Source organism: Sturnira hondurensis, unplaced genomic scaffold (assembly GCF_014824575.4).
Source record: "Sturnira hondurensis isolate 20B ecotype Veracruz unplaced genomic scaffold, ASM1482457v3 Scaffold0005563, whole genome shotgun sequence".
Classification (NCBI taxonomy): domain Eukaryota; kingdom Metazoa; phylum Chordata; class Mammalia; order Chiroptera; family Phyllostomidae; genus Sturnira; species Sturnira hondurensis.
This window is the reverse complement of record NW_028078194.1, coordinates 676,977-689,235: the sequence shown is the minus strand read 5'-3', so window position 1 is coordinate 689,235 and position 12,259 is coordinate 676,977. Positions and strand designations below refer to the sequence as shown.

Genomic DNA, 12,259 nt, shown 5'->3' with positions numbered 1-12,259 from the left:
TGCCACCAAAAAAAAGTAACTATGTGAGCTGATGGATGTGCTAATTACCTTGATTATGGTGATTATTTCACAATGTCTATGCATATCAAAACACCAAGTTGTACACCTTAAATATATGCAATTTTTATTTGTCAATTCTACCTCAGTAAAGCTGGAAAAAGAACAAAGCTGTAGCTACGTTGAATTGTCCATGGCCTGGACAATTCAACACAGATTCAAAGTATGCTATATTTTTTTAAAAAGATTATCTGTAATGTCTCTGATAGGTGATGTTATCAAGTGACCTCCAGAGAAGTGACATACTCAGCATTTTACATTTGTAGCAGAATGGCATGTGTCTTTAAAGGTCTATTGCTTTAGAGACCCAACAAAGGGATAATTGTACCACCTTATTTTTAAAGTAAAATGTGGCATATAAATAAAAGCATACCTAAGCAAAGTTCTTCTGGTTCAAAAAATTGTAACAGCCTGTCTAGAACCAAAACCTCAGCTCCATAATTCAGATAGCATTTCTTATTACATTTCTTCACTTTTTCCGTGTGATTTTTAAACTAGCAAATCCTATTATTCTTCATGGAAACGTTGTACAAGAGAGGCCAGCCCTGCTACTTGCTGTCTACATGAGTGATGCCCGCTGAAGTTGTGTAGAGAGAAACCCCAAGTGAGACTGCCTTCATAATAAATTTGTGTGATTTGTATTTTGGGGTTTTTTCAGTGTTTCACAGCCAAACCTCAGTGTCCAAGATAATCACATCCACCTCCTGGTCATTCTCGCAGCTGTGAATGCATCTTAGCAACATTCATCCTAATTTTGAGGATATATTTTTTCCAGAAAATAATCTTTCTATGCCTTTTTCATCACTTCAAAAATTATAAACCCAGTTCTATAAAATAAAATAAATTCCAGACATCGGCTGAATCTCCCGATTCTGACTCCTAAGTAGTAAATTCTACATTTTTAATAGACTTTTATATTTACGTTTTATATTTTTAAATTTTGAAACCCTGTATCTTTCTTATTTGCCTTTTGGCCATGGCCCTTTCTTCAGTCAGCCTCTCCCTCTAACACACACACACACACACACACACACACACACACACACCCAGTGGCCAGCAGTATCATAAACACACTTTCTTCTCCCTTGTCCAGTGGCTGCGGGCACTTACTCACGCTGCTCCTTCTCTATGGAAAGCCCTGTCTCAGTTTCCTTGGCAAAGCCTTCCTCACTCAGCAGAACTCAGAAATGACAAGCCATTCCCTTTTAAAGCTTCCTCTGTCCCCGTGTCCTGGGTGAGGCCCACTCATGTGTGCTCCCATGGCTTCCTTTCTTCACTCTCTTAGCCCTTGGTCCCTGTGAAGTGCCAGCAGTCATCTGAACTGAAAACTCCTTAAGGAAACGACCCTCAAATCTCTTTTCTACCTGCCTTGTATAGCACATGGTCTGGATTTGATACTCAGTGAATGATACTATGAATGTCATCTCCTTCTTAAAAAAAAGAAACCACTGTACTTTCAACTAATTGAGCAAATCATGAGTTACTAATTTTGGAGTTCAACGCCCTTCGGATTATCTTATTAAATAATTGAAAATATAAACATGTAGGAATGATCGGTGTAAACACTTGGATGAGGGGGAAGCACCTGTGTCTTGGTTTTGCTTTTCCCTGCTCCTTGTAAGACACCTTGATCTCTCCAGGTTGGAAAGCCTTGCCCAGGTGGGTGCTGACATGATAGCACAGTGGAGCACAGAATGTTAATTGCAACGCACCCCCCATTTTTAAAAAATCTTTTTCAGGTTACAAATGCCGCTGTCAAACATCCTGGCCAAATGACTCTTCATCTCCAACCTTTCCTTGTGTGCGGAGGGGACGGATTCACTCAGTCCAACTTTGACGGCTGCATCGCTTCTGCTTTATGTGTTCTGGAAGCTTTAAAGAATCATATTTAGTATTTGTATTCTTTTCATTTTTATTCTTTGTATTTCTTTTATTTTTTAATTACAGCTGACATACGATATTATGAGTTTCAGGAGTACAACATAGTGATTATACATTTATATAACTTAAAAAGTGATCACCCAAATAAGTCTATTTAATGTCTGTTCTTCTACATGTACTTTGGGTTTTGGATTTCACCATTCTCTGTTATTGGTTGTTTTGTTTTCTGTTTTGATGAGAGAAATTACCAAAAAATGGTTCTACACTTGTCATTTTTTTATGGAGTGTAAAATCGATTTAAAAATTTTGATGGTTACGACCCACACTAGAATAAACATTCCTTGGACTTTGTACCTTTTGCCACCTTTCTGAGTTGCCATGACTACTTCTTGATGGGCAAAAGTTAGTGCTTAAGAATAACAAATGACCCTTCAAAAAATTACATGAAATCACAGTAACAGTTCATGTTCCCAAACCTTTATTATTCTTTTGAAAATTTTGCTTTCAAATAAAGAATAATCGTTATCAAAGCCTGGTTTTTAATCTTCAAGCGTGCCCTTGATTCAGTAATTTTGCAGCCTGCTGAACTACAACTATCCTCCAAACTGTGAATAATTTTTGTTTCTTCTTTTTCTCCCAAGTCATTAAATAATCTTGAATTGTAGGTCATCTATGTCCTCATCTCTGAGAGGGCAACTTGACTGATGAAGTAACCTCTCTTTAAATTGTCAGAAAATAACTAGATTCAACTTGATTTTCCAAGTCACACAGTGCTTTTTAACTTTAAAAAATAAAGCTTATTACAACAAATAAAATTTAAATGGAAACTGAGAGAAAATGTACTGGTCTTTACCTTCTGTTATCTCTCACGGCTGCTGCTGCTACACTTATGTGCATTCCAGTATGTGCTGTGGTATTTAGACTGTGTCAGATTGAGTGAGTTTAATGCAACCAAAAAAATTCATTGAACCAGAAGTTAGATGTACCTGAAGTGGTTCAATATTTGCCAACACGCTGGTTCAGTGACCCACATGGTTTGGTGACAATCCAGTGACTTGCTGGCTGGAGAGACATGGGTCCCCGGCCTTCCAAACAAGCTACCTGTTGCTAATTTGAAGAGCAAAATGGCAAGTTCTGTTTTATCATTTTGAAAGGAAAGAAATCATTGTAGCCTCTCAAACTACGAAAAGTCTAACAAAAGGCTTCTTATCTTGCCAGCGACCTTAAGCTTCACACTTACATGCCCACTCATCATACACACACAGGCATGGGAAGAACTTGCTTATACAGCTACAAAGACGGTTTTGTGATTCTAGGGAGTATTATGTGTTCTTTTAGCAACTGGTTGACGAAAAACAGAAATACCTGTGTATACTGTCATTTATTTTTTGAACACGAGAAAGAAAGGGGAAATTAACATAATTTCTGCTATGATATCATTAAAAAAATACTGAGACTTCTTTCATTATTCTGGCCCATATTTGATTAACGTTTTCTTTATTTTGGCTTTATCCTTCTATAAAAGGTAGAAAAATCATTCACATGTATTAACTTTTGTTTTTAATATAATTCTGGAGTCACATGAGTGAAAACATCCTGAAGTTTTATATTTGTCTCATGAATGTATAGCCTCCAAAGGAAAGGAAAACAATCTGTAAAGGTGGGTGGGATGCCTACGGACAGAGTCTTCTAAGCCACTAGTGATGACTTTCGGTATCTCTTCATGCTGTGTCTCCCTAATAATTCTGTACCTATTGTGAGAAGACTGTATGCAACCTGAGAAGAAAACTCAACCCTGCCTTGTATGTAGATCAGTTACTTTGCTACTTTAATCATTCTGAAAACTCATTTTACATTTGGATCTGTCTATGATAGGAAGAGACCAATTCCCTGATGCTAAGATGAGGAAGTAACAATGTATCAAATGCTTGTGTTCTTCATTTTCATTTGCCCCTTTCCCCATAGAAATGAAATGGATATGGGGTTATCTTGTGCTGGAAAGCGTCCCAGAAGGCTGTGAAAACTCAGATGGCCAGGATGCCCTAAAAGACCCGGGGCTAAGGTATCAAGCTCCCCTGGGAAACCAGGGTCAGCACCGTTTGGAACAGTTGCCAAGGTGTGTGGGTGTCAGCCCCACAGAGCCACACTGCACTGTAATATTTCCAAACGAGAGCGTCGTTAATCAAGCTAGCCAAGGAAAGCTGCTCTGTTTGAAAGGAGCATATTCGAGTGAGAAACGGCTGGAGCAGTGGGGTGATTTAATACTTGTTAGCTGATAAATATAGCCCTTGCCAGAACAAAACTTTATGATGCAGTGTTGAAAAGCTTAATTACTAAACTGACTGTGCGCTCCTTGCCCAGGCAGCAAGGGTGACGGATTATATCAGTAGAGCAGTATTTTTCACCTTTGGCATTTCTGAAGGGGACAAGTATGTCTCAAAACATCAAGAAGGCAGTAATAATTGTAGGCGAGTTGGGGGAAAAAAAGACACTTCATTGAGTCACCAAGCCTTCTATACAAAATGCCATCAGCCCCACCCCCGCCTACACATTATCTTGTCAAGTAAAAAAAAGTTCCTTTTACATTTACCTGGTATTTTATACTCACCCCAATATTGGGGTGAGTATAAAATACACTCATATATCTGTGACATTCCACTTTCCATCCTCCTAACATTCATGTGAAACAAACAGAGCAAGGATTTCTTATTCACCTTTGACAAATGAGGAAACAGAGGCACAGATATTGATCAACCAAGGTCACATAGTGAGTTGCCCAGACAAGATCCATGCATCCCGTGACCCAGTTCTGTTTACATGGTGCTCTGCTGCTACCAAATGAACTTGGTTGGTTGGAGGTACGGTCAGCACCACATGGTCCTCTTATTGATGGTTCATTTCAGAGAGCTAGCACTAATCCTGATGTGATAGATGCAGGGGTCTAACATGGAATAAACTTTCCCTAATACCAGCTACATGATTTATGTTCATGTTATTTTTCATTTGCTGGTTTATTTCCTTCTGTGGGGGGCTCTTGCTGTGAGAAATGCCTGCATCATAATGATACTGGACGTCAACCTAACAGTAGTTGTTTGGCTACAGACTACGTGAATCATTTCCCTTGTACTTCTTTGTTTCTTCATTTCCTTTGTTCCATTCCCCTCTCCTCTGTCATTTCTTTTCTCCCTTTATTGTTCTTCCTGCTTCTTCCCCTCTGCCCAATTCTCCATTCTTAGAAACCTGGAAGATAAGTGCAATCACATTATGATTCATATTTGTCTTATTTTCATTTTTTTCTAAAATTTAAAGCAGATGATTCTGCTTTCTATTCAAGTGGACTCGATAATCATTATTTATATTTTTCAGAAGTGATGCAAGAATTTAAAACTGGTTTTCAGGGATCTCAATGCTAATAACCTAAAAAGTACATGCAGAGCATGGAATCAGGATCTGTGGTGGCAAACACAATGGAATATAATTAGCAATCTCCTCCTAAAGATTCTAGTTAGGGGAAGACAAGTCACATGGAGTGGAAGGCAAGGTCAAGGTGCATGTCAGTGTCATGGCAGGCAGTAAATAAGATTCTCTAACTTATGAAGCTGAGGAATCCTAAGAGAAAGAGCATGTTAAGTTAGGAGAGGGTGCCTGAACAGCTGCAGAGATGCATCAGGCCAACACATCCTTCTAGGTAGGGACCTGAGCAGACCTGGCTGACTTCAGGAATCCAAACTGTATTATCAGGACAATGAGTCCAGTCTTTGGAGAAGGCTCAGTAGGACACAGAAAGTGGTCTCTGGGAAGAAGAAAAAGCCTCAGCAAACCTCAGACCAGCCTGTGCAGGATTGAGCTGCTGTATTCCAATCTGAAAGGTATTTGTGTCTCGCCCATTATCACCTGACCAGATAAGCCAAGGAGAGTTGGAATGGTAATGTGTCCTATATTTCCTTCTCAGCAGACCATAATTATAGCTCACGTAAGAATTCATAGCAGAATCTATCAAATGAACCTGCTAAAGAGGAAGACTGTATAGAAGAAGGTTAATTTAAAAGGCACATAGAATCATGGAATCCTGGAAATGGAAGTTTAGAGGGCTTGGAGACCATTTTGACCATTTTTTAAGCCATCTTGGGTTTTGAACCCATTTGAGAAGCTATGGAAAACTGTGAATCTTCTCCTAAAAACAACAATAGAAGTAACTGCATATATGCACATCAAATTTATAAACCATTGTGAAGCCTGTTCTTGTGAATAGGTTTCATTGGATCACAGCCTTGCCCATTCATTTGTGCATTGTCTATGGCTGCTTTTTTACAACAGTAGTGATAAGTGTTTGTCGGAGACCATATAGTCTACAAATCCTAAAATAGTTAACTATATGATGCTTTAGTAAACAATGTGCTGACTCCTGTTTTAGGGGGTTACGAATCCTCCAAAGTCTATTTTTACACACTCAGGAGTCTATGGACTTCAGATTAAGAACTTTTAAATCTCAACCTTCTGATTTTATGTAATTACAGGCTTATGTTAGCTTCACACATCTGGTCCATTGTTCCTTGATCCTGTGTCCCATTGTAAATCCTTTAAAATAAGAATATAGCTTCCCAGTTAAGAACCCATTCTCTGGCATTAAATAGATCTGTATTTTATCCATAATTTTATATTCATTTTATGACCTTGCGACAGTTTCACAACCTCACAGACCCCTCATCACCTGAAAGATGAGTTAACGGTAGCTATTCATAAGATTGTTGTGAGGTTTAAATATACAGAAAACCTTAGAGGGCTGCACACATGGTAAGTGCTTAATGAATGGCAATGATGGTGATGGAGACAAAGGGAAGGAAGAAGGAGAAGGAAGAAGAGCATCAGCAGATCCTCCTGATGGCCCTGAGGCCCCTAGGAAGGCTAGTTCCCTCTGCATTTACATAGGACACTTAGGAAAGTTGATGATGAGGTGAGTGTGTGCACTGAGCAGACCATGGTGAAACTCAGAAGCTCTAGGTTTCCTCAAAATCTTCATGACACTGAATAGTAGTGTCTACCTGAGACCAGCTGTGAGCCACTTTCTCCTGTCCTCTTACAGTTAAGTAGACGCTTGCTGCTTGCGGAAAAGGTGGTTTGCTCTAATGTGGTCCTTGAAAAGAAACCAGGAGTAGAGATGGTGTAAAGTAGAAGCATTCTCTGCAATGAACAGTATCATTCCTTTAACAAGTATGTGTGCTGACTGCAAAAAAAATGCGTGCTTGGACTGGATTCTCCTGAAGATTGTTTACAGGCAGACCTTGGAGCTATTGAGGGTTTGGTTCCAAACCACCACAATAAAGTGAGCATTGCAATTCAGCGATTTGTATTCTTTTTGCTGGTGGACGGTTATTTCCTTCAATTTGTAAAATACACATCTGTGAAGCATAATAAAACAAGGTATGCCTATACTTAAGCTCTGAAACACTGTGAAAACTAGGAGCAAGTTTTTTCACACTCTTAATGTGTTTGGCTAGGTATGCAAATTCATTCCCTGTCCTTGGCCTTCATTTTTAAAAGCTAAACTCCTGGTAAGTAAGAATGACTCGTGGCGAGTTCCATGCCATCCTAAATCCACCACTTTCCAGATGTGTGATAGCAGACCAGTTTCTGATGTCTCTGAGCCTCCAGATCTTCATATGTGAAGTGGGGATATTAATTTTACCCACCTTTTGTCACCAAAACTGCAAGAACCACAAAAGCAGGGCATGGCACATAGGAGGTACTTCATAGAAGTCTGTTGATCTAATGAATGAATGAATTCAACTCATCAATATTTCTTATTTAAAATATAATAAGTACCAAAGGAAATATTGCTGATATAAAATTTTCCCATAGAACAAAATGTATCCGTCTCAATAGAGAAGATCATTACCACAATACCTACACTCTCCCTATATAGTTTCTATGCAGAGTCAATAGGTGATTTCAGAAAATCGCTACTTTCCTATGCCTCCCGTTATTTTGGAAAACTTTATTTGGAAGGTGGGGGCATTAGGGCAACCTGCCCTACCATTTGAAACCACCTAATACATACTCATACTTCACGTCTCATTATTTTGTCTACTATTTGAAGGTTTCTGTCTATGAAGTCGAAAGTCTGAGTGAAGCAATGCACCAGACTGTAGAAGCCCGCTGAGTCTGTTCAGTGGTAACCTACCTGAAAAGCTGGAGTCATATATGAGAGTACTGTATATAGAAACTTATTAAAACTACGGATAACTGAATTACCTAAAGAGGGATGTTAAATACATTGAATTTAAACAATTATTAAGTAGAAACCCTTGTTTGCACCAACTCCTGCTTTGTTGCCTTTCCATAATGCCAATTCACTTTTTTTTTAGTACCTTTGATTCTCATAGCATATTAAAGTTGAATGAGTCCTGGTAATCCTTAGAATTTGGATTTTATTAGAGTGTATCGAGCTCCAATGGGCAAAGATTTTTGTCTTTTTTCTTCACTTTGGAATCCCCAGTAGTGTCTACCTGAGACACCAGAACATTACCTGGAACATACTGAATAAACATGAAGAAAAAACCACTCAGACCATCCGCAATTAGGAAGCTATCTCATGCATTTAAAAGATATTGGAAAAGGGACTGAAAAACTAACAATTTATAAAGTCTAACAAGGCATTAAAAGTAAAAATTAAAAAACTTTGAGTTTCAACTTATGAATAAGTTCTATAAAGACAAGGATATGTCTGACTTACATAAAATGTTTGCCAAAAACCTAGCACAGAGCAGGTCACATAGTAAACCTTGAATAAGTCTTCGTTGAACAGTTAAATGATTAAAGGAAGAAAAAGTTTGAGCAAAAACGAGCACCACACTCTAAAAAGCCCAAGAGAATCTCTCTCTGTAACGGGTGTGTTTGTGTGTGTACACATGTGTGCCAGAGTGGGGGGGGGGCAGTGAGGCTTGCCCCAAGCGAATAATCAGCATCGCTCCTGTGGCAACGTGTTCTGCCCTTGTGATTTATCACCAACCAACAATATGCAGTCGGGGTTTATTGGCTCATATTTTTATTCTCTTGGTGTTCTTTTTATTAGGATTGATTTACAGGTGGTCAGAGTTAGACCTAGTGGGGGACCCGCTTCTGTTGTGCTAGGCAGCCACCAATCTCAGATTTGCACAATATGTTTTTATTATTACAATAGTCATGTTTATTTACCCTTTGGAGAAAAAATCAAACTATTTTCTGTAAACTGTAAGATTGTCAGAAAACAAAATGCTTATGATACACAGATGATGGTGGAGAAAAAAAGTGGCCAATGTCACTCAGTTCAGAAATGTTAATCTGGATAGACTCTGACAAATTAGCTAAAAGAATGTGCCTGTAATCAGGAAATCCACTCAAACAGTAAACCATATTAATAGTTGCAGTGATAAAAATCTCATAGTTATTTTAACGGTAAAAATTATGTCATGAAATTAACATATATTACTGGTAAAATTTTATGGAAAACTCAGAAAAATGAGATGCTACCTTAGAGGAATAAAGACTATTTTAAAATTGTTATAAACATCACAATTAAGAACAAATTACTAGAATCATCTGCATTCAATTGGGAAGAAGTCAAAGATCTTCGCATCAATGTCTTGAAATTTCTAGGGACTACGTTAAGACATAGAAGATATTTAAGAGATGGGAATGCTGGGAAAGAAAGGCCAATGGTTACTAACTTCTGTCAATATGATTACATTCCTAGAAAACACAGGTGAACTTATTTTAGAACTAATGAGACGTGACTAGAGAAAATGAATTATAAATGTTTAAAATCAACAATTTTTCTACATGCCATAATAATTAATGCAAATATATCTTATATATTTTTTATTTCATCTTTTTTCCATTACCATTTAATCCTCTTATACCCCTTCCCCTCAGCAATCACCACACTGTTGTTCAGTACATATATATGTACATATACATATATACATATATACATATATTTTATTCCCCTCAGCAATCACCATATATTCCCCTCGGCAATCACCACACTGTTGTTCAGTACATATATATGTATATATACATATATACATATATTTTATTAACCACAGCATAATACAGAGGAATATCTCTAGGAAGATATATAAGGAAACATTTTCAAATTTTTCATAATGATATTTTAAGAGATTTGAATAAGTAAAAACATATATGCATGTTCTTGGAATAGTGATTGTTATGTATTTTTTAATTTTCCTCTTATTAGTTTATAGGGCAAACATAATCACAATGAGATTTCTTAAACATGAAAAAGCAGTTCTAGAGTTCATCTAAGAAAATTGGCAAACAATGTAAGTTTAGGAATGAGAAAATCACTGCCCTGAAACTTTTTGGCTACTTTAAAGATTTTATTTATTTATTGTTAGAGAGAAGGGAAAGCAGTGAGAAAGAGAGGGAGAGACACGATTTGCAGCTGCCTCTTGTACGCTCCCTGACGGGGGACCTGGCCCACAACCCAGGTGTGCGCCCTGACCGGAAATCAAACCTGTGATCTTTCGGTCCCCAGGCCAGCACTCAAGCCACTGAACCACACCAGCCATGGCTGGTTTTATAAACAGGGTTAATTCACTTTATTTTCTTATAGAAAATGATGTGGCCACAGCTGGAGCCTGGGTCCTCTGCACAGAAACCCTGGGGCGGATCTTCATGAGATGGTCCGTGAACCTCTGACAGAGAGACTTGGAGCGCATGGTCTCTTTCCGGAGGTGGAGATGAGATAGCTGTAGGTCTCAGAGACAGCATCGAAGGTGGCAGGGCAGCCCAGGGTGGCAGTGCGGTCCTTGACTGAGGTGCAACAGTCCTCGACCATGGCCACCATCAGCAGCTGAGACAATGCCAGTGCCCCTGGGGGCGGGGTGAGATGCAGCAGCACAGAGCCACCGTGCTCAGTCACCTTGCAAGGGACAGTGTGGGCTTGCAGATCTTGCCGCCCCCCCTCCCCCCGCAGGCTCGTCACACAGGGACAGTAGAGAGTTTGGTGGTCCCACAGATGTCAGTAGCTACCTCTGTGGTCTCCAGTGGCAACAAAGACCTTGAACCAGGTCCTCTGGCCAGTGCCAGATTGATTTTGCACTGGCATAATCTTCAAAAAACATTATATAAACAAAGCAGTTTAATATTGGTTCTAGAATTGACACAAATCAATTAAAATAATGACTTTAAAAGCACTTAATGTGATCAAGAAAATGTCACAAAAGCATACATGCATTAAAGGGGTAAGTATAAACAAATATGCATCCCCTTAAAAAATAGAGAAAAATATAGTTGAATATTTAAAATTATCAGAAAACAAAACTAAAGTTTATAGACTGGTTATGAAAAACACTTAAATTAATTTACAGCAATAGTGTAATAAACTTAATATAGATAAAACTCCTTAAAAGTTAAATATTGTTATTTTATTTTTATTATATATACATTTTTTTAATTATGGTAACATTGCCACATATTTATACTTTGACTCTATATGTATGTATTTATAAAAATGTAATAGTGTCTTCTGATTTTTCAAATTTACTACATATTGCATATAGTTATTGTAATAAATACCCTTGTACATGTTCCTTTTATATTAATGCAGTGTTATTTTTCTAAATATGGGCTTTGGCTCATAAATGATTTGTAATAGTAATTTAAGAAAGCAGGATAGTAATTTAGGTTTTTTTATTGAAAGAACAGAAAGAGAAAAAAGAATGAGAAGGCTGACAAGTGATATGTGTAGCTATATTTCATAAAACTTTTGCTTTAGTGCCCCAGGTCACCATGTAAACTGGGTTCACACAGAAAACCACTGCTAGAAATAGGATAGTATATAAAATATATAATATTACTACTCATCCTCTCTAGCTCCCATACCCCACTGTTCTCCCTTAGTCCAAATCTGAAGATTCTGAGAGGCTAAGGCACATCAACCACCTTGAGAAGGTACAGGCTTCAGTTAAAGAAGAAAGAAAGAAAAAGAGCTACATCAAATGTGATTCCATCCTGATATCGTGCATTAGAGGATGTTCCGGGAATCTGACTCACATGCATATCCCTAGTATAACGGCACTTCCTTTTCTCCGAGGAAAGCCCAGAACTGCCCTCTCCCACAGATGGCCATGCTTCCGTCACAGTTTGCATCACTTTGATCGACGTGGCCTGGCACAGCACACTTTCTGTCCTGCCACTCTGGGGCAGAGGTAAAGCATCAGACAGAAAGGACCTCCCGGGGCCGCGTGTTTCCACTTGTGAGGATGCTTTTTGAAGGGACAAGAACCTAGGGCATACCACAACCAATTTTCTAGGCCAG

General features: G+C 38.4%; 1 protein-coding gene across 2 annotated transcripts in view; it reads left to right on the top strand.

Moving 5' to 3' along the window:
• RNLS (renalase, FAD dependent amine oxidase) overlaps positions 1 to 2,463 on the top strand; it is a 256,885-nt gene extending 254,422 nt beyond the window's left edge. For both annotated transcript variants that reach the window (XM_037047284.1, XM_037047283.1), the window contains exon 7: positions 1,797 to 2,463. In XM_037047284.1, coding sequence (XP_036903179.1) covers positions 1,797 to 1,949 — 153 coding nt within the window. In that variant the 3' untranslated portion in view covers positions 1,950 to 2,463. The remainder of the gene's footprint in view (positions 1 to 1,796) is intronic.
• Positions 2,464 to 12,259: the final 9,796 nt, after the last annotated feature.